Genomic DNA, 21,876 nt, shown 5'->3' on the forward strand with positions numbered 1-21,876 from the left:
CCCCCAACCCCCGTCACCTACTTGGCCCAAATTTGGCTGCAGGCTCCCCGAGTGCCTGGGCTTCTCTACCCAGGGTCCTGTCTGTCGGCTGCACCATACGTCCCTGACCACAAGGCATCCAAGTGCACAGGAGTATGTGCCCAGCAGCTGGGAAGGAGGCTGGTCTCAGACAGTGGCCTGTGGATCCCAGCTCTGTCATTTCCTGGCTGGGTGACCTCAACCTAGTCACCCTTTTTGAGTCTTGTTTTCTCAGATTATGAAATAGGAAAAATTTCCTTCCTCGTGAGATAAGCACGTGCCATTAGCTATTAAGGACATCTGCACATAAATGAGCTGCATGTGAATCCACACATGCCATTCCATGAAGACAGAGGATCATGTGGATCTTTGGTGCCTTCCGGTTGGCCCCTCCCTAGGTCTGTGAGGGTCAGACCTGTCCTGAGGCTTTTACAAATTGGCCCAGAACTCATTTAACCACAGCATCATTTCATCAGAGGGCTGTTAGTAGAGACTGAATGTTTGTGTCCCCCCCAAATTCCTGTGTTGAAAGGCTCACCCCCACTATGGTAGTGTTAGGACGTGGGGCCTTTGGGAGGTGATTGGGTTATGAGGGTGGAGCCCCAGAGAGCTCTCACGCCCTTTCCACCATGTGAGGTTACGGTGAGAAGACGGTCTCTGAGGAAGCTGGCCCTTGCCACACACCACATTTGCCAGCGCCTTGATCTTGGATGTCTATAGCCTCCAGAACTGTGAGAAATAAACACTTGTTGTTTAAGCCACCCAGGCTATTATATTTTTGTTATAGCAGCCTGAACAAAGACAGCTTTGATTCTTAACATATTTAATATAACTCGAGCTTCATAAACCAGTGAAATGCCTACCCCTATGGAGACGGGGAGCTGGTCATGGGACCCAGGTGCCTGGAGGACATCCCAGTGGCTTTGAAGGCTCCAGCCAGTCAAGACGGTCAATATTAGCCCTTCTGCCAACATCTGGCAATGTGAGGCTGGGGTGGACGTTGGCCTGATGTTGCCAGGAGTAGGATACTGATGCTGCCAGAGAGTAGGTGGGCTCCAAACCCCAGGCTTCTCACTTGCTTACTAAGCACAGCAGTCTGAAGCTTGGGACCTGGCAGTGCATCTTTGGAGAAGGCAAAAAAGCCACAGCAGCAACATTTAGGAGAGGAGCAAGACCCTTCCCACTCCCCACCCTATTTCCTCCCCTGAAGAAGAGCAACAGCTCAAGCTCTAGCATGGCACAGAACGCTAGGTTGGGCCAGGCAAGCAGCCATGGTGGGGACAGGTGAAGCAATGTGGGTCTCAGCAAGGAACCCCTCTGAAGGTGGCAGTGGCTCCCAGGGCTGCTGCACACAGGACACCACAACTTTGGCATCAGTTGCATGGTGAGCTGCAGAGTGGTCAGAGGGGCTGGGGCCCTGCCAAGAGAGCAAGGCCGGACCTGCCCAGCGGGAGGCAGGAAGGCCCTGATCCAGCAAGGAGAAGTAAAGGAAGTCCACAGCCACCTCTGTTACTCATCGCTACTGGGACATCTGGGGACAGGCTCTGTTCTTGGGAGAGCAGGTCACCAGGATTTGTAGGGCTGCCTGCCGGTGACAGACATGTAAGTCACAGGGAAAGGCTGGGATCCAGGCCTCAGCTGTAGCAGCAGCTGGAAGAGGTGGAGCCGCACGGTCACAATACATGCAGACACAGAGCAGCAATATGAAACAGAACAGCTCAGAGCGGTCAGCTCCTCAGCAGAAGCTGCGTGGGCCGCCACTCCCCCCTTCTGCAATCACCCCATGATGTCTCCACCCCACCTCACATCCAGATGGGGCTGGATGGCAAAGCAGATGAAGCCTGCTCTGTGGCGGGGCAGCCTAACTGAAATGCACACCTTTATGGGGGAAGTGGACGGACACCTCACCTCCCACATGGTTCACACTGTGGACTGCACTTGAGTCCCAGCTCTTCACCACATCCCCTAGGAGTCTTAAGAGGAAATCAGTCTGATTTCTTCAGACAGGAGCAGCAAGAGCGGCCAGAGCAAGGAGGACCTCGTGTGAATGGAGGACCTGAGAGGCTGAGGCCAAGGAGTGCAGAAGCCAAAGCCACCAAGGAAAGCAGACAGGCAGCAAGTGGCCAGAGAAGGCAGGCCCAGCACCCAGGCAAAGCCACCAAGGAAAGCAGACAGGCAGCAAGCGGCCGGAGAGGGCAGGCCAGCACCCAGGCAAGAAGTCTGGGCCCAGCATTCAAAGAAAGTCGCCTGCTGAAACCAGCCGGGAGCCGTGGGAAGAGCAGAGCTTCTGAGGGGAGCACAGGCTGCACCACCAGGAGCTCCTGGGAGCCCCTTCCTGCTGCTTCACTCCCCATCATGCAGCAGGGGCTGGAAAGAGAGGCAGATGCCCAGGAGTTAATGACATGATGCAGGAGTCACACCAGGCCCAAGCTGTTCAGACAGACCCCCAACCTGCAGGGTGGTCCCCATCCAAGCCACCAAATCCCTCAAGGAAGCCCCAAAGTCCCTGAGCCTGGTACACACCCCATCTCCCTACATCCCATCAAGACCTGCTCTGAGCACTCAGCTGGTCACCAGGCACCCATCCCACTAGACTAGCCCCCAGGCTGGTAAAGGAGAAATCACACACCCTTGTCACAGTCAAGCCCTTCCTTAGGGAAGAAGATAAGGCCACACTTCACCTCACAGAACCACAGTGATTTGGGGGGGAAATTCTGTCTTCCAATGGACAGACTGGGGAGTTCCAGCATTTCACTGGGATGCGCTGGTTTGGGACCAGTGCTCCCCATCAGCCACCCTAACTCCACCCTCAAGTTATTTGGTTTCCTGCTGTGCCACAGGGTAAGTCTTCTTGTCAAGGCCCCAGACTTTCGTGGGAGATCCTTCTCTAGACCTGGCCCTGTCCCACCCTGGAATGTGGGACTGGAACCCATACCTGTCTGTCAGTCAGGATCCCCGGCTCTGGGCGCTTCCAAGATGAAGCCAGAAGGATGTAGAGCACCAGCAGCCCAAAGGCCACCACCAGCATCCCGGTGCTGTTGGCAAAGACCGCCTCACTGGGCAGGCTGTGGTATGGCCTGGTGGTGTTTTTCCTGAAGATGACAAAACAATGTGAGCCCTCGAGAGATTTTTCCACCTATTTTTGTCTAGTGGGAGACTCGATGTCACTAACAGAGGGTGAGAAAACCTTCCCGGGTCCACATGTGATCTAGAATTTTAACACCCTTTTTTTTTTTTTTTGAGGTGGAGTCTTGCTCTGTCACCCAGGTTGGACTGCAGTGGCATGATCTCGGCTCACTGCAAGCTCTGCCTCCTGGGTTCACGCCATTCTCCTGTCTCAGCCTCCCAAGTAGCTGGGACTGCAGGTGCCTGCCACCACGCCCGGCTAATTTTTTGTATTTTTAGTAGAGACAGGGTTTCACCATGTTAGCCAGGATGGTCTCGATCTCCTGACCTCGTGATCCGCCCGCCTCGGCCTCCCAAAGTGCTGGGATTACAGGCGTGAGCCACCATGCCCAGCTGAATTTTAACACCCTTTCTAAGTCCCTGCAAATATTTGTATAATGAGCCAGGTGCAGTGGCTCACTCTTGTAATCCCAGCACTTTGGGAGGCCAAGGCATGAGGATTGCTTTACCCCAGGAGTTGGAGACTAGCCTGTGCAACATAGTGAGATCCTGTCTCTACAAAAATAAAACTTAGCTCGGTGAGGTGGTCCATGCCTGTAGTCCTACCTTACTTAGGAGGCTACATTGGGAAGATCGCTTGAGTGCAGGAGTTTGATGCTGCAGTGAGCTATGGTCACACCATTGCTCTCCAACCTAGGCAACAGAGTGAGATGCTATCTCTTGGCCGGGGGGGATAAAAGGAGAGAGAGAGGGTCTTCCTATGTTGCCCAGGCTGGACTCCTTCCACCTCAGCCTCCCTAGTAGCTGGGACTACAGGTGCACGCCACGGCACCCAGCTGTAATAATCCTTTTACCCGTGAGGAAACTGAAGCTCAAAGCAATGAAATTAACTTGCCCAAAGTTGCATAACTAGTAAATGGCACAGCCAAGATCGAAACCAAGGTCTGACCTTAAGTCCTAGTTGCTTTTCACTACACCCCATTGCCTCAAAAGAATGGACAGTAGTGGTCAGGCATGTAAGGCTCTAGAGTCAGACTGCCTAACCTGAGTCCCAGCTCTGCCACTTACTGGCTGTGTGCCCTTGGGTAAGTTACGTAACCCCTCTGTTCCCTCATTTTTTTTTATTTTTATTTTTACCTGAACAGTCCTATTGCAGAATCTGTTCCCTCAATTGAAAATGGCAATGACGGCCGGGTGCAGTGGCTCATGCCTATAATCCCAGCACTCTGGGAGGCCGAGGCGGGCAGATCATGAGGTCAGGAGTCCGAGACCAGCCTGCCCAGCATGGTGAAACCCCGTCCCTACTAAAAATTCAAAAAATTAGCCGGGCATGGTGGCGCACACTTGTAGACCCAGCTACTTGGGAGGCAGAGGCAGGAGAATTGCTTGAACCTGGCAGGTGGAGGTTGCAGTGAGCCAAGATTGTGCCACTACACTCCAGCCTGGGCGACAGAGTGAGACTCCATCTCAAAAAAAAAAAAAAAAAAAAAAGAAAATGGCAATGACAACAATACCAATCAATACCAATGATGTAGGGTGGTTGACAGGATTAAATGTAAGGTGCTTAGTACTGTTTCTGACACACAGCAGGTGCTAAATCAAACTGATGCTCAATAAATATCTGCTGACTTATCAATTTCAACCTAAAGAAAGATCAATTCTGTTACCTTCCAGATCAGGAGTGGACCCAACCCCAAAAGCTCTCCTCCCTTGGGTGAGTCCTGTGATCACAGGGTGTATCTTTTGAAGACCCTATTCCCTCCTCTTCACCTTAGAGTTGGGGACCCCACTGCACTCACAAACTGAAGAAAAGCTTCTCATTAATGCCTGAAATGACGGATGCGATGGACAGAGAGAGGATGGCGGCTCCAAAAAAGACGTGGATAGGTTTTAGGAGGCTGCGCAGCCACATGGACGCCCAGGGCAGGAGGAAGACAGCAAAGCCCAGGAACCACTGTGGACAAAAGGGAGGACGCACCCGACTGTGCTATGTGTGACCAAAGCACATCCCACCCCATCAGCGCCTCCTCCCCATCTCTGCTCCCTGGCTCTTCTTTCACAACTCAAACCCTCCCACCAGGCATTGCCCACTACTGTGCTAGCTTCCTCATTGTGGCCTATTACCCAAGCAACAAGAACAGTAAATGACATGCTTAGCTACCATCCCACTCCCAGCAAACCCAACCACCTTGTTTGTCTCTGGTTCCTTCCAGTCCTTGCTCATAAAACTCTTCACTCGCACAGGCCTGAGATCAGAATATGGAAACCACTTCAAGAATTCTTTTGGTTCACAGAGGTGGGAGTGGGGAAAGTGGAAGCCAGATGGCTGATTAGAGTCAGAATAGTGCGTGCCATGACAAGTTAGCAGAGAGGGCTCTGGGACGAGAGACGGGCAATGGGAGGGATAAAAGGAACAGGGTAAGTTCAGGCCACTGACCTCCCACAGCCCTTGAATAAACTGTCAGTTCTACAAGATAACAACCTGCAAGTCTCTCTCCAAGCAGTGAGCAGAAGGAATATTTGGTGCTCATGCAAGTGAACCCCCAACCAGAGCTCATGGCTCTGGGAACCTCGAGGAGGAGAACAGAGAGAACCCACCTGGCAGGCGAAGAGGAAGACAGTGGTGATGCCCAGCCAGCTGTGCAGGGAGTAGAGGTTGGCAGTCCTTCCATGGTTGTGAAACGTAAAGACAGCAACCAGCCCCACAACAGTGAGGATGAAGGCCATCAGGTGCAGCGCTGCATGGAGGAGTTTCCATGGCAGTTTGGGCCCCACCCACGACTGGGGCAGGCGGTACACCAGGGACGCTGCAGGAGAGAGTAGTGCCAGGGCTCAGCCTCTCCCCTCGAGCTCACCCAGACATCAGGGAATAACCTTGATAGGATCCTACACAGCTTCCCAGCAAGGGAACAGGAAATGCTAGGGCACTGGTATCAACTCCTCGGCATCTTCTACCCTCCCATGATTTGTGGGATAACAGCCATGAAGGGAGGAGAGAAGGGCCAGTTAAAAAGGGAAGAGTGGTCAGGCAAGGTGGCTCATGCCTGTAATTCCAGCACTTTTTGGGAGGCCAAGGTGGGAGGACTGCTTGAGGCCAGGAGTTTGAGGTTACAGTGAGCTATGATCATGCCACTGCAATCTAGCCTGGGCCACAGAGAGAAATAAATAAATAAATAGATTCCAATTAAAAAGGGAGGAGGGCTGGGCACGGTGACTCATGTCAGCACTTTGGGAGGCCAGAAGTTCAAGATCAGCCTGGGCAACATAGCAAGATCCTGTGTCCACAAAAAATAAAAAATATTACCCGGGCATGGTGGCACATGCCTGTTCTCTCAGCTACTTGGGGGACTGAGGTGGGAGGATCACTTGAGCCTAAGAGTTCAAGGCTGCAGCAAGCTATGATCATCCCACTGCACTCTAGCCTGAAAAAGAGGGAAACCTGTCTCCTAAAAAAAAAGTGGAGGGGGGAAGCAGGTTTCTTGGACCTCTCATTCTATTTTTACAATAATAAATTCAGCTTGTTTGCAGTTTCTAGGCTAAAAAGCATCATGACAGTCATTGTTTCATCAAACTGAATTGTCACAAGTGAGGCTGGCTGTCAACACAGGTACTAAGGTCAGGCAACATAGATCCAAATCCAGGCTCTGCCTCTTAGCTGTTTGGCCTCTCCTTTTTTTTTTTTTTTTTTTTTTTTTGAGACAGAGTCTCGTTCTATCATCCAGGCCGGAGTGCAGCGGCGCAATCTCACCTCACTGCAAGCTCCGCCTCCCAGGTTCACGCCATTCTCCTGCCTCAGCCTCCCAAGTAGCTGGGACTACAGGTGCCTGCCACCATACCCGGCTAATTTTTTGTATTTTTAGTAGAGACGGGGGTTTCACTGTGTTAGCGAGGATGGTCTCGATCCCCTGACCTCATGATCCGCCCGCCTCAGTCTCCCAAAGTGCTGGGATTACAGGCGTGAGCCACCACGCCTGGCCTGGCCCCTCCTGTCTCACTCTCAATTTCCTCATCTGTAAAAGGGATATAACAGAGCCCACCTCACAAACTTGTAAGAACAAAATGGGATGATATATGTGAACTGCACATGGTAAGCTGCTATCATCAATGGCATCGTATTGCCATTTTACAAATGGGGAAAATGAGGCTCACCGGGGCCCCAAGGCACAGATTTGAAAGCATGGGACAAAGATTACAAAGATGGATCCCAGGTTGGGCGCAGTGGCTCACGCCTGTAATCCCAGCACTTTGGGAGGCAGAGGCGGGTGGATCACCTGAGGTCAGGAGTTCGAGACCAGCCTGATCAACATGGTGAAATCCCATCTCTACTAAAAAATATAAAAATTAGCTGGGCATGACGGCAGGCACCTGTAATCTCAGGTACTTGGGAGGCTGAGGCAGGAGAATGGCCTGAACCCAGGAGGCAGAGGTTGCAGTGAGCCAAGATCGCGCCATTGCACTCCAGCCTGGGCGACAAGAGCAAAACTCCATCTCAAAAAAAGAAAAAAAAAAAAAAAAAAAGATGGATCCCGGAAGAGCAAGCAAGTCCCTCATTCGGTGGCCTGACTAAACCATGAGAGGCTTCAATCTCCTGTTCTCTAGAGCTGGTTAAAAACTACAGCTCAGGTCGGGCATGATGGCTCAGGCCTGTAATCCCAGCACTTCGGGAGGCTGAGGTGGGCAGATCACAAGGTCAGGAGATCAAGACCATCCTGGCTAACACGGTGAAACCCTGTCTCTACTAAAAATACAAAAAAAAATTAGCCGGTCATGGTGGCAGGCGCCTGTAGTCCCAGCTACTCGGGAGCCTGAGGCAGGAGAATGGCGCAAACCCGGGAGGTGGAGCTTGCAGTGAGCCGATATCACGCCACTGCACTCCAGCCTGGGCGACACAGCAAGACTCCGTCTAGAAAAAAAAACAAAACAAAACAAAACACTACAGCTCAAAGGCCAAATCCAGCTCGCTACCTATGTTTGCAAATAAAGCTTTATTGGAACACTTGATCCACACTTGTGTGTATGTGTTGTCTATGGCTGCTCTCACAATACAGTGGCAGAGCTGAGTACCTGCAACACAGACTCTATGTCTTGCAAAACAGAAATATTTATCTGACCCTCTACAGAAAGTTTGCCAACTCCTGCCCTAGAGTATCTGTGAAGCCACCCTTCTGAGATGCCCCCCATCTTAACCCCTTCCTCCCCCAAATGACAGCTAGGCCCAGAGACAGCCCAACCCACCCTACCCCCATAGCCCCAAACCCAACGTTTACAAAGGCCAGCCTTGGAGAGGGAAAGTGCAGCTTTGTCCAGCGTGGGCCCTATCCCGCCTCCCTTCCTGACCTCTTACTCACCACCTCCGTAGAATACCACCATGCCAGCAACCATAAGCACTGGGTGCCAGTTGAACATGTAGATGCTGCCATTCCAGGCAAAGCCACCACGCCAGTACTGCATCCAGTAAATAGTGAAGAGGATGCACATAGAGCCCAGGGACCCCAGCAGCAGGCAGGACAAGTAGAACCGTCCCAACACCATTCTGATCACGCACTCCTAGAAGAAGGAGAAGTCACAAATTTCCGCTGGCTCAGGTGCACCCAGTTCTCTGGCTAAAGGAGGTAACACTGATTTCGCTCTTGGCCTGTGGGATGGAATCTTTTTGCTTCAGTTCCCCTGCATCAGCCTGGGCACCACCCCCCGCCCGAGGTCTCAATGCCTGGGTGGGCCTGATCTTCAGTCACAATGACTGAGGCCCCACCCCAGCACCTGTCAGTGCCCAGACAGAGCAGCAAACTCAAGGCTATGGCTGGCCCTGGCGAAGGCCAGATGCCAAGGCCCAAGACCCAGAGTCCTGGGATTCCTCTCCCCTCACAGGACCAGAAGGTAAAGAATTACCACCCCATACCCCCCAGGAAAAAAGGGACAGGAATCAAAATCCAGGCTAAATCACGCAAACACCCAGGCCTTGGGTTCTAAGATAAGAAGGCAAAAATTACAGTCTGAAAAGAGCAAACACCCCACTATTAACCTAGACAGGAAGGAGTCAGAAAAGTTCTTTCCCATAGAGTGAGCTCTATGGGGCTAATCTTCACTGGAGAGGTAACCAGGCCTTCACTCCACTGCCCACACTCCACACCTTGAACCAGCTGATGCCCCTCAGCTGTCTCCAGCCCTGAGACTTCTGCTTTCTCTTCCTCTGGGGAAAGTCCAGAGAAGAAAAGAGGAAGCAACAACTCATGGTCCAGAAAGCAAGAGATTTATTTTGAGATTTCCGCAAGTCCTTGATAAACCCAGAAACCAACTCTGGTTTCAGGCATGGCAAATGCTTAAAGCCCTGAGCAGTTGCTCTTAAACGCTAGGTGAGTGGGCAAAGCCACAGGACTGGCCCTGCTTTCAGCTAATATGTAGGCAGCACGGGCCCAGGCATCAAGGCAGTCACCCTGTCCCATGGACTCACACCAAGAAGGCAACAGTGTGGCTTCCTGCATTGAGGTCCCTCACTCGGAACCAGCTAATAGCCAATAGCCCCCACGGAGGTAAAACATTTGACTGCTCACCTTTAGCCCTAATGATAGGCTCAGAGAACTGGCCTGGGCTCCAATTCCTGCGAAATGGGCACCTTGAGCAAATCACTTAACATTTGCAGGACTCACCTGCAAGAAAGGCATGGCAATAAGAACACTTGAACAGTAAGAATAACGAACACCAGCTACGAGCACCAGAGCCTTACACACGAGATCCCATTCACTCCTCTTAACCCTGGGAGGCATATTATTCCGTGAGGAAACTAAGGCTGAGAGAGATAAGTAATTAGCATGAGGACCCAGTGAGAGTGGGTGGGGAGTTCCAAATCCTGTATGTTTAGCTTCAAGGCCCACGCTGCTTCCTTGACCACAGGTTGTCAGATCAAGTGAGAAAATGAATGTAGCACACTGTAGAAGTCAAGTATTAGAATTCTTGGCTGGGCGCGATGGCTTATGCCTGTAATCCTGCACTTTGGGAGGCTGAGGCAGGTGGATCACCTGAGGTCAGGAGTTTGAGACCAGACTGATCAACGTGGTGAAACCCCGGTCTCTACTAAAAATACAAAATTAGCCAGAAGACGTGGTGGGCGCCTGTAATCCCAGCTACTCAGGAGGCTGAGGCAGGAGAATTGCTTGAACCAGGGAGGCAGAGGTTGCAATGAGCCAAGATTGTGCCACTGCACTCCACCCTGAGCAACGAGAGCGAAACTTCATCTCAAAAAAAAAAAAAAAGGCTGGGTGAGGTGGCTCACACCTGTAATCCTAGCACTTTGGGAGGCCGAGGCGGGCAGATCACAAGGTCAAGAGATCGAGACCATCCTGGCCAATATGGTGAACCCCCGCCCCCTATCTCTACTAAAAATAAAAAATTAGCTGGGCGTGGTGGCACGCGCCTATAGTCCCAGCTAGCTACTCGGGAGGCTGAGGCAGGAAAATCGCTTGAACCCAGGAGGTGGAGGTTGCAGTGAGCTGCGATCACGCCACTGCACTCCAGCCTGGTGACTGCGAGACTCCATCTAAAAATATATATATATACATAGAATTCTTAGTCATTGCTGTCACACACTTCATCCTAACTAACATGCAGCTCATGTTCCTTGTGCCTGCCCAGGCCTCTCAGTGGCCCTCAGCCATGCCATGCCAGCTCTTCCCATGCTAGGAGTCCACCTACTTAGGTAAAGATGCACAAGGTGACCCAAGTTGGCAGTAATCTCTGAGAAAGGAAGGTCCGGCCAGGCACGGTGGCTCAAGCCTGTAATCCCAGCACTTTGGGAGGCTGACGCAGGCGGATCACCTGAGGTCAGGAGTTCGAGACCAGCCTGGCCAACATGGTGAAACCACGTCTCTACTGAAATTGCAAAAATGTGCTGGGTGTGGTGGCGCACGCCTGTAATTCCAGCTACCAGGGAGGCTGAGGCAGGAGAATTGCCTGAACCCTGGAGGTGGACGTTGCAGTGAGCCGAGATCACGCCACTGCTCTCCAGCCTGGGGGACAGAGTGAGACTCTGTCTCAAAAAAAAGAAAAGAAGGTCCAAGGGCTGTGGGGAAAAAGCTTCCATGAAGCTGGCAGGAGAAAATCATGCCACCAGCTTCCTAGAAGCTTTGTGACTCAACTACTTAACTCAGAGATTTGCTACCCAGCCTCAGAACTGCCTCCTCAATTCCTCCAAGGGCAGAGGACATTTCAGATCACCAGATGTTCACCTAAAACACTCTCCATCCCTCAGTGAAATGTAAGAGATCTTGATCAGCAGGCTCAGTCATCTGACAATATCTACTTCCACAACTGTTTTTTTTTTTCTTTGTAAGAGGAAAAAGTAAATGCAGTCCAAAAGGATCTGTAGCCACACCCTAGAAAAGGTCCTGGTTTACTGCTCTGTGACAGACTTAGAATAGACCCTGGGCACACTTTCCTGACAGAGAGCTGCAAAGTTATATTGCCCTGCTCACAATACACAGATAAGCCCTCCTACTTCCTGAAATAGTGCAAAGCAGGAGAAAAGGAAGATGCAGTGAAGGACCAGCACAGTGATTCATGCCTGTAATCCCATCACTTTGGGAGGCCGAGGCAGGTGGGTTACCTGAAGTCAGGGGTTCGAGACCAGCCTGGCCAACATGGCAAAACCCCGTCTCTACTAAAAATACAAAAATTAGCCAGGCACGGTGGCATGCGCTTGTAGTCCAAGGTACTCGGGAAGCTGAGGCACAAGAATTGCTTGAACCCAGGAGGCAGAGGTTGCAGTGAGCCAAGATCACACCACTGCACTGCAGCCTGTGCAACAGAGATAGACTCTGTCTATAAATAAATAAATACCCAGGAGTTCCAGACCAGCCTGAGCAACAGTGAGCCCTCATCTCTAAAAATAAAAAAAAAAAATTAGCTGGGCGTGATGGCATGCACCTGTAGTCTCAGCTACTCAGGAGGCTGAGGTGGGAGGATGGCTTGAGCCCAGGAGGAGAAGGCTGAAGTGAGCTGAGATCGCACCACTGCACTCTAGCCTGGGCGACAGAGCTAGACTCTGTCTCAAAAACAAAACAAAACAAAAAAACAGTGAAAATTGCAATGCAAATGCTTGAAAATATCCTCTCATTTGTTCTAAGAGGGCAGACTGGGCTGTGATCCCAGGGTGTGCTCACTTTGCAGAGCCCCATTCTAAGGGAGCAGTCAGCAAGCTCTTCTGTAAAGGTCCAGGTAGTAAATATTCTAGGCTTTGTAGAGCACATGGTCTCTGTCACAACTATGTCACCAACTCTGCCCATGCAAGAGCAGCCACATAAACATCTTAACAAATGAGCACCACGGCTGTGTTCCAGTAATATTTATTTATGGACACTGAAGTCTGAGTTTCACATAATTTTCACGTCACAAGATATTATTAATTTCTTGCGAAAAAGGATTCTCCCGGCTGAGCTAAAACAGGTCAGGTCCAGGGGTAAGAAATGCTAGTTCCCATGCAGCCCTTAGTCTTAGAAAAAGGCTCTACGCAGGCTGGGCGCGGTAGCTCACGCCTGTAATCCCAGCACTTTGGGAGGCCGAGGCGGGCGGATCACAAAAGGTCAGGAGTTCGAGACCAGCCTGACCAACATGGAGAAACCCCGTCTCTACTAAAAATACAAAAATTAGCCGGGCGCGGTAGCGGGCGCCTGTAATCCCAGCTACTTGGGAGGCTGAGGCAGGGGAATCGCTTGAACCCGGGAGGCGGAGGTTGCAGTGAGCCGAGATCGTGCCACTGCATTCCAGCCTGGACGACAGAGTGAGACTCTGTCTCAGAAAAAAAAAAAAAAGAAAGAAAGAAAGAAAAAGAAAAAGGCTCTACTCCAAACTCTTGCAGTGTTACTTTTATAATTTAGAACTACAAGTAAATGAAGGGGTAGAAAATTAGTTTGTTGCTCTCCCTCCCCGATGGACTGGGGGACTTCAAGAATCTTGAGGACCAGATTTAGGATACAAGCCCTAAACCCTCATCTTACAAATCAAAAACACTATGACACTGGGGCCCAAAACAAGAAAATGACTTAGCCAAGGTAAGTGGCAGAGCTGGTACAGGAATTCGGGTCCCTCCCTCTCAGCTCTGAGGATTCCTTATTCTCAAAGGTAGCTTCTGTTAAAGTCGGAACATCAGGAGTGAAGGGCTCAGTATTCCTGCCAAGGAGGTAGGTGAACAAGTTACCCCTTAGCACCGGAATAATTATAGACCCGGACTTCAGCCTGTGCCTAGGTCCGGCTCAGGTATCCAAAGAACCGTTCCAGGCACCCGAGGGGTGATCCCTGACTCCTCTGCTGGGTGCTCGTGCCAGCTAACAATGGGTGAAAATTGGGGCGAGGAGCTCCAGCTGCTTTCTGCGTCCTCTGAAGAGCTTTCGTGCCTTTATAACCACCACGTTGGAAGGAAGAGCGCGGAGAAAGGTGCCCACTTTCTAAAAGAGAAAACTGAGGCCGAGCAAGGGGGTCGCGACAGTGCGAAGCGAGATAGCAGCGGAACCAGCATTCGAACCCAGGTCCCTGAACTCCCAGCCCCGGGATCCTTCTCACCCCTAACCACAGTGGGACGAAGTGAGGCCGGGATCTCCGGAACCCGCCTCTCGCTACCAGGCGCCGGAGCTGCCGCTCCCGAGGTTCCTAGGAGATGCAGAAGACACTGCCCCGAATGCCTACAGCCGGCTGGCAATGCCGCCCCAGAGCAGAGCGGCGGGCGCCGCCTCGCCTTCTTATAGGCTCGCAGCACTTCCAGTCGCGCGCGAGGCCTCCTGGGAAGTGAAGTCCGGAGGCCAGGGGTGGCCGGCTCCCAGCGCGCCAAGGTGCTAACACCCTAACTCCCGTTCCTCCTCGGCGTTTCTTCTCCAAGTCCGAAGTCAGGGTCCAGGACTGCTGCGATGCATCAGCCCCGCCTCTCATCCCCCATCCAGAGGAGGCGGAAATGTTCCGGTGAACGCGAAGCCTCCCACTACGAGCCGGCCCTCAGCAAGGCCGTGCGCAGTGTGGGCGGGAGCCCTAAGTCAGCTAGCGGCAACGCTGGGAGGGCCCGGAGCAGGCCGGGCCCAGAACAGTGAAGGCTCCAACATGGCGGCCAGACTGGCCATAGAGCGGGAAGAGAAAGCCGGGGACTAGCAGGCCGCACGGCGCAGACGGGGCCCGCGTCCTCCATTTACTTCCGGAATTTAAAGCCGGCTTCCGGAAGCCGGGAGGATGTCCCCATGACAACCGACGTTGGAGTTTGGAGGTGAGAGTGATTGACGAGGAGTGGGTTAAGTGACCAGAAGTCAGAATTTTTGGTGCTGTTGTTTTGGGCTTGGGTTTTATGCTTTGTTGTTGTTTGCCAAGGAAGCCTCGTTTTTAAGTGGATTGGGAAGCGTGAAGAATACTGCCCTAGGTACAAAGGGAAGGCGGCAGGTAGCGGTGGACGAATTAAAGAGCTTCATGAGCTTGTGAGTCTCCACTGCCCTAAACTGGAGGGGATCGTCGTACGTAGAGACAGGCATGGGCGTTTCTGCATAACGGATCCTCAAAACAGCCCTGGATGGTGGCCTGTAAGTAGTGGTTAAGAGCACGGATTTGGCGTCACAGTTTTGAAGCCTGGTTCTGCTGACTTGAGACCTGGAGGAATGCCTTGAGCTCTGACTTCTGTGTCCTTTCCTGTAGAATGGGAATAATTCCCACCTTGCAGAGTTGTAGGGAGGATTAAAGGAAATGATCTTGGTTGACAAGTTTATCGTGGTGTGGGTACCTAGGTAGTAGCTATCAGTGTTATTTGATGCGGCCGGGCGCAGTGGCTCACGCCTGTAATCCCAGCACTTTGGGAGGCCGAGGCGGGAGGATCACGAGGTCAGGAGATCGAGACCATCCTGGCTAACATGGTGAAACCCCGTCTCTACTAAAAATACAAAAAATTAGCCAGGCGTGGTGGCACGCATCTGTCGTCCCAGCTACTTGGGAGGCTGAGGCAGGAGAATCGCTTGAACCCGAGAGGCGGAGGTTGCAGTGAGCCAAGATCATGCCACTGCACTCCAGCCTGGCGACAGAGCGAGACTCTCTCTCTCTAAAATTTAATGAATGAGGAAACCGCGAACATACGTCCAATAAGGTGGGACTTCACCAGCTGAGGTGGAGGAGGTGCCTTAACCTTCCGGAGCCTCTGTGTAAAATGGGGATAATATACATTGTAATGGCTACTTCTCAAGATGGTTGTAGGATTAAGTAAGGTTAGAAATAGAAAAGAGCTTATAAATTGCAAAACATTTTACTGATGCTAATTTAATCGCTAACACTCCAGAGCATTTTGAAATTTCTTTATAGATTTGGCACAGCAGCGGGTCATAGGACACCCCCAGAGCAACTTGTGGGTCTTGGAATAGATGAAAAGAAACAACTGCCACTGTGTTGCAACCATAACCCTAAAGATAAAGCTTTCCAGGAGACCCCTATTTCCTCTCTGCTTTTTCTGCCTAGGGCACTTCACACTTCTGTGCTGGCATTTTTCCTGCCTAGTTAAATACTAGTCTATCAATTATGTAAGAGACAGCTTAGTCCAGTAGTTAAGAGCACAGACTGTGGACCCGTGCAGCCTGCATCTGAATACCAGCTCTGCCACTTACTAACGACGTGACCTTGGACAAATTATTTTACCTCTCTTGGCCTCAAATTTCTCATCTGTAAAATGGGGAAGGTAATAATGTATTATGTCATCTACCTTGTGAGGTTTAAATAATGTTAGTGCTTGTAGAACACTCCCTGGCACATTGTAAGCAGTGTATAAGGATTTACTGCCATTTTTGTTACCACTGCCACTACATGACCAGGCAGTCATTCTTCTCAGTAATACTACTAGATTCCTTTGGTTAGAGACAGCTCTGCATTGAGAAGATTCCAGGCATGGAGAAAAGCTGGTGAAGGTCCTAGAATAAATGACTTCTTGGGGATTTTTGTTGTTGGTTTTGTTCACTAAAGTATCCCATGCAACTGGAGTGGTACCTGGCACACAGTAGGTCCTCAGTAAATGTTTATGGTATTAATACATTTCTAACCTTGCTTATCTTTTTGCTCCAACAGGTGCTTGCCTTAGAGCAAGGGAAACAGCTCTCATTCAAAGGAACTAGAAGCCTCTCCCTCAGTGGTAGGGAGAGAGCCAGGAGCGGTTTTCTGGGAACTGTGGGATGTGCCCTTGGGGGCCTGAGAAAACAGAAGGAAGATGCTCCAGACCAGTAACTACAGCCTGGTGCTCTCTCTGCAGTTCCTGCTGCTGTCCTATGACCTCTTTGTCAATTCCTTCTCAGAACTGCTTCAAAAGACTCCTGTCATCCAGCTTGTGCTCTTCATGTGCGTGCAGTAAGGCACTCTGGAAAGCTGAACCCACGCAATTCAAAGGCCCTGACAGTGGTGATTTAGTGTCTTAAAGTTATTAGTAGGCTGGGTACGGTGGCTCACACCCATAATCCCAGGACTTTGGGAAGCCAAGGCAGGAGGATCTTTTGAGGCTGTGAGTTTGAGGACCAGCCTAGGCAACATAGCAAGACCCTGTCTCTACCTACTAAAAATTTTTAAAATTAGCTAGGCATGGTGCCACACACCTGTAATCGCAGTGATTCAGGATGCTGATGTGGAAGGATTGCTTAAGCCCAGGAGTTCAAGGCTACAGTGAGCCATGATCATGCCACTGCACTCCAACCAGGTGACAGAGAAAGACCCTATCTCAAAAAAAAAAAAAAAAAAGCCAGGTGTGGTGGTTCACGCTTGTAATCCCAACACTTTGGGAGGCCAAGGTGGGCAGATCACCTGAGGTCGGGAATTCGGGACCAGTCTGACCAACATGCAGAAACCCCATCTCTACTAAAAATACAAAAATTAGATGGGCGTGGTGGTGCATGCCTGTAATCCCAGCTTCTTGGGAGGCTGAGGCAGGAGAATCACTTGAACCTGGGAGGCAGAGGTTGCAGTGAGCCACGATCATGCCACTGCACTCCAGCCTGGGCGACAGAACAAGACTCCATCTCAAAAAAAAAAAAAATGTTTAAGAGTGTCAGATAGCCTGGGCAACATAGTGAGATCTTGTTTCTATTAAAACATAATTTTTTTTTTTTTTTTTGAGATGGAGTCTAGCTCTGTCGCCAGGCTGGAGTACAGTGGCACAATCTCAGCTCACTGCAACCTCCGCCCCCTGGGTTCAAGCAATTCTGCCTCAGCCTCCCCCTGGGTTCAAGCAATTCTGCCTCAGCCTCCCTAGTAGCTGGGATTATAGGTGTGCGCTACCACACCCCGCTATGTATTTACCACACCCAGCTACTTTTTGTATTTTTAGTAGCGACGGGGTTTTGCCATGTTGGCCAGGCTGGTCTCAAACTCTTGACCTCAAGTGATCTGCCCACCTCAGCCTCCCAAAGTGCTGGGATTACAGACATGAGCTAATTTTTTTTTTTAATTAGCTGAGTATAGTGGCACACACGTGTGGTCACAGCTACTCAGGAGGGTGAGGCGGGAGGATCACTTGAGCCCAGGAAGTCGCTGCAGTGAGCTGTGATCATACCACTGCACTCCAGTCTGGGCAACAGAATGAGACCTTGTCTCGAAAAATAAAGAGTATCAGAGAATCTTCTCTAGGACTATGTATGGAAGAAATTTTAAAAATAAAAAAGAGTATTAGAGCAGGAAAGCCTTGACTATGGACTGCAAACCCAACTGATGGGGCCAGTGGGTAATTTTAGGTAATTTTAGCTTCATGTCATTCAGGTCCCAAAACCCATGTTATCTCTGTGAGGGTTTAAGATGTCAGATGCCTATCTCACAACAAAGGACAGGTCTCGTGGTGTCCCTCAGGACATAGTACCTGCTCTTGGGTCCTCACACAGGCTTTCATTGGTTGTACTTTTTTTTATGTCTACAGCATCCAGGATATTGCAGTCCTCTTCAACATCATCATCATTTTCCTTATGTTCTTCAACACCTTCGTCTTCCAGGCTGGCCTGGTCAACCTCCTATTCCATAAGTTCAAAGGGACCATCATCCTGACAGCTGTGTACTTTGCCCTCAGCATCTCCCTTCATGTCTGGGTCATGGTAAGAGTGGCAGTCTGAATTCTTTTTTTAATTTTTATTTTAAATAGAGGTGGGGTCTTACTGTGTTACCAAGGCTGGTCTCAAACTCCTGAGCTCAAGCAATTCTCCTGCTTCTGCCTCCCAAGCTCAAGCAATTCTCCTGCTTCTGCCTCCCAAAGTGCTGGAATTACAGGCATGAGTCACTGTGCCCTGCCTGAACTCTGAATTCCTGAATCGCTAAAGGGCTAGGAATAACTTTTCTTTTCTTTTCTTTTTTTTTGAGACAGAGTCTCACTCTGTCGCCTGGCTGGAGTGCAGTGGCGCGATCTCAGCTCACTGCAACCTCCGCTTCCTGGGTTCAAGCGATTCTCCTCCCTCAGTCTCCTGAGTACCTGAGATTACAGGCACGCACCACCATGCCCAGCTAATTTTTGTGTTTTTAGTAGAGACTGGGTTTCACCATGTTGGCCGGGATGGTCTCAATCTCTTGACCTCGTGATCCTCCTGCCTCGGCCTCTGAAGTGCTAGGATTACAGGCGTGAGCTACTGCGCCCGGCCACTGGGATATCTTTTCTCTGGGAACCCAGCTTCATTCTTTGACGTCTCACACAATCCTTCATAGAGAACAGGTGAAATGAAAGTGGTTTGGGTTGGAGCCCTGGGCATGTGAGAGTTTCATAAGGTACTCTTGACCAACCTTATGTTTTGAAAAACAGTCTTGTCCAAGAGTCAGGGGACTCTTCCAGAACATTCAATTCACCTTTGCCCCAAACAGGCCTACCAGGGCTAAAACAGGTAGTTGAATGTGTCTCATTATTAGCTATTTGGGCAGGTGGATGTTGATACAGGTTATTCTTAGGCATCAGTGCCCCATGGCTAATGCTGTAGGCAGTGGATGTTTTTGGAAGTAGCCAAGCAGGATTGCTGCTTGCCCTTGAGTGCTCCATGCCGTCTGCCGAGCTCCCATCACTTTAACTAGGAGAACCGGCCTCCAGGATCTCTCCCTTTGGTTCTAACATAGGCCTCAGATCAGATCCAGTGTCCATGGTTTCAGATTTCTTCTGCTTCACAAATTCTTCCAGCTCTTTGAGTATCTTATATATTTCTCATGTACTCAATTCAATTGAACTCTTTAAAACCTCAGGGTTCTCTAGTTGTCACTTCATTATTAAAGCCACTTTCACACCCGAACCCCCTGTTAGGTTGTGCTTGTGATTCCACAGAAAGAAGTAGAGCTCCCAGGAAAGAAGCAAAGCAATACCAGAGTCTCCGGGTGCTTCCTGAAGAGGATTCTGTGCCCTGGTTCCTGGAGCCAAAATAGGTCCTGGCTTTGTACTATAAAAGCCGTTAATCTCATTAAACCCTGAGTACACCAAAGTCTTTATCTGACAGGAGCTGAGCCAGCGATTTTTCAAGGCAAGACAGTGACCAGCTGAACTCCTGAGATAATGAGTATATCATTTCTCCTTGGCAAAGGTTATGGAATTAAAGAGAATAAATAACTTAGTTCATACTTCCTCCCTCAAAGTTAAAATATATTCCCTTTGCAGCAAAAAATGGAGCTTTGAGGCTCCTTCAAGAAACACTCCTTGGGGTTGTAGAAAGGAGGAAGAGGTTAGCATGATTTTAAACCAACTGGCATCTCTGCAGCTAACCAAGTTGGAGACATTAGGGCCTCTTGTGGCCATTAACTTTTGTGTATCTCACATCTCCTTCAGAACTTACGCTGGAAAAACTCCAACAGCTTCATATGGACAGATGGACTTCAAACGCTGTTTGTATTCCAGAGACTAGGTAAGGACCAGAGCAAGGTCAGGCCTCTCTCGGGTCCCACATGTGTCTCTTTCAGTGAGGGCCTTGATGCTGGCTTCCCAGACCTGTCCCAGCTAGCTTGGGATGGTTGTGACAGCCACACCAGGAACAGGAGGGATTACTGCCCCTGCCCTTGCTGGAAGACTATGGGAAATCAGGAGGCAGGGCTGCCCAGCCTCATTAGGTTCTGTTCTTTTTGTTTGTTTGTTTGTTTTTGAGACAGTCTTGCTCTGTCGCCCAGGCTGGAGTGCTGTGGCGCTATCTCGGCTCCCTGCAAGCTCCGCCTCCCGGGTTCACACCATTCTCCTGCCTCAGCCTCCCAAGTAGCTGGGACTACAGGCGCCCGCCACCACGCCCAGCTAATTTTTTGTGTATTTTTAGTAGAGACAGGGTTTCACCGTGTTAGCCAGGATGGTCTCGATCTCTGACCTCATGATCTGCCTGCCTCTGCCTCCTAAAGTGCTGGGATTACAGGTGTGAGCCACCACGCCTGGCCAGGTTCTGTTCTTAACCTGAAATGATACTCAGGAGCACCCCTGAGGCTTCTCTTCTGCTTCCTCCCCACAGCGGCAGTGTTGTACTGCTACTTCTATAAACGGACAGCCATAAGACTAGGTGATCCTCGCTTCTACCAGGACTCTTTGTGGCTGCGCAAGGAGTTCATGCAAGTTCGAAGGTGACCTCTTGTCACACTGATGGATACTTTTCCTTCCTGATAGAAGCCACATTTGCTGCTTTGCAGGGAGAGTTGGCCCTATGCATGGGCAAACAGCTGGACTTTCCAAGGAAGGTTCAGACTAGCTGTGTTCAGCATTCAAGAAGGAAGATCCTCCCTCTTGCACAATTAGAGTGTCCCCATCGGTCTCCAGTGCGGCATCCCTTTCTTGCCTTCTACCTCTGTTCCACCCCCTTTCCTTCCTTTCCCCTCTGTACCATTCATTCTCCCTGACCGGCCTTTCTTGCCGAGGGTTCTGTGGCTCTTACCCTTGTGAAGCTTTTCCTTTAGCCTGGGACAGAAGGACCTCCCAGCCCCCAAAGGATCTCCCAGTGACCAAAGGATGCGAAGAGTGATAGTTACGTGCTCCTGACTGATCACACCACAGACATTTAGATTTTTATACCCAAGGCACTTTAAAAAAATGTTTTATAAATAGAGAATAAATTGAATTCTTGTTCCATAAATGGGGGAGTCTGTCTGTCTAGCTAGATCTCTTCATGTTAAGAGGCATGCCAAGGTCCAGCTTAGCATCTACTTGACCCAGAGGGAAGATGGAGCCACAGATGAAATACAGATCTTTATTGAGATCCATTATGAGTACAAAGTATTTTAGCAGAAATTCAAGATGGAATCTGATGCTGCATCCCCCACTCCTGGAGCTCCAGATGTGTGTGCTCTGTTCAGACTCTCTTTCCTTATCAGAAGCCTTAACTGCCCTCAGAAGAATAAAAATATTCCCTTAGCCAGTTTTGGCAAAAGAAATTTTTAAAATTCTTATGTCCGTAGTATCAGTTTTCTATTGCCAGAATATTGTGTAACAGTCCACCACCAAAGTTCAGGAGCATACAGCAATCAACAGCTGCCTGGCTCTTTGTCTTGGGGTTCAGCTGATCAAGGCTGTGTGTGGGTGGTTTCAGCTGGGCTCACTCATGTGTCTGTCAGCTGCAGGTCAGCTAGACAGCTGCGATGGCCTTGGGATCCACTGGCAGTTGGCTAGCCTTCATTGACCTCAGCTGGAGTGACTGTGGTTACTCAGCTCTGGTTTGCAGATTTACTTCCCACAGACTAGCCTGGATCTGCTCACACGCCAGTGGCAGAGCGGGAAAGTCCCAGTATGCAACCCCATTTCAAGCCTGTGCTTATCTTGTGTCTCCTAGA

General features: G+C 50.4%; 2 protein-coding genes across 9 annotated transcripts; one reads left to right on the plus strand and one right to left on the minus strand.

Annotated features, from left to right (window-relative positions):
- Nucleotides 1-824: 824 nt before the first annotated feature.
- Nucleotides 825-14,290, minus strand: CYB561A3 (cytochrome b561 family member A3). Of its 5 annotated transcripts, XM_055354255.2 has the most exons (8): nt 13,696-13,828; nt 9,696-9,791; nt 8,493-8,691; nt 5,743-5,951; nt 5,333-5,390; nt 4,972-5,098; nt 2,954-3,110; nt 825-2,385 (listed from the first exon to the last, which is right to left on the minus strand). In XM_055354255.2, the coding sequence occupies exons 3-8, from the start codon at nt 8,674-8,676 to the stop codon at nt 2,362-2,364; spliced, it is 759 nt and encodes a 252-aa protein (XP_055210230.2). In that variant the 5' UTR covers nt 8,677-8,691; nt 9,696-9,791; nt 13,696-13,828; the 3' UTR covers nt 825-2,361. The 5 variants fall into 5 exon arrangements, with proteins under 5 accessions (XP_055210230.2, XP_018891831.1, XP_063549271.1 ...); XM_019036286.4 differs by lacking the exon at nt 5,333-5,390 and having other exon boundaries at nt 4,944-5,098; nt 13,696-14,290; XM_063693201.1 differs by lacking the exons at nt 9,696-9,791; nt 13,696-13,828 and adding an exon at nt 9,167-9,337.
- Nucleotides 13,899-21,182, plus strand: TMEM138 (transmembrane protein 138). Of its 4 annotated transcripts, none has more exons than XM_004051305.5 (5): nt 13,899-14,383; nt 16,210-16,476; nt 18,038-18,209; nt 19,907-19,982; nt 20,568-21,182. In XM_004051305.5, the coding sequence occupies exons 2-5, from the start codon at nt 16,349-16,351 to the stop codon at nt 20,678-20,680; spliced, it is 489 nt and encodes a 162-aa protein (XP_004051353.3). In that variant the 5' UTR covers nt 13,899-14,383; nt 16,210-16,348; the 3' UTR covers nt 20,681-21,182. The 4 variants fall into 4 exon arrangements, with proteins under 4 accessions (XP_004051353.3, XP_055210233.2, XP_055210234.1 ...); XM_055354258.2 differs by lacking the exon at nt 13,899-14,383 and adding an exon at nt 14,558-14,690; XM_055354259.2 differs by lacking the exons at nt 13,899-14,383; nt 19,907-19,982; nt 20,568-21,182 and adding exons at nt 14,558-14,690; nt 19,412-19,900.
- The last annotated feature ends 694 nt before the right edge of the window (nt 21,183-21,876 follow it).

The sequence above is a fragment of the Gorilla gorilla genome, chromosome 9 (assembly GCF_029281585.2).
Source record: "Gorilla gorilla gorilla isolate KB3781 chromosome 9, NHGRI_mGorGor1-v2.1_pri, whole genome shotgun sequence".
Classification (NCBI taxonomy): Eukaryota; Metazoa; Chordata; class Mammalia; order Primates; family Hominidae; genus Gorilla; species Gorilla gorilla.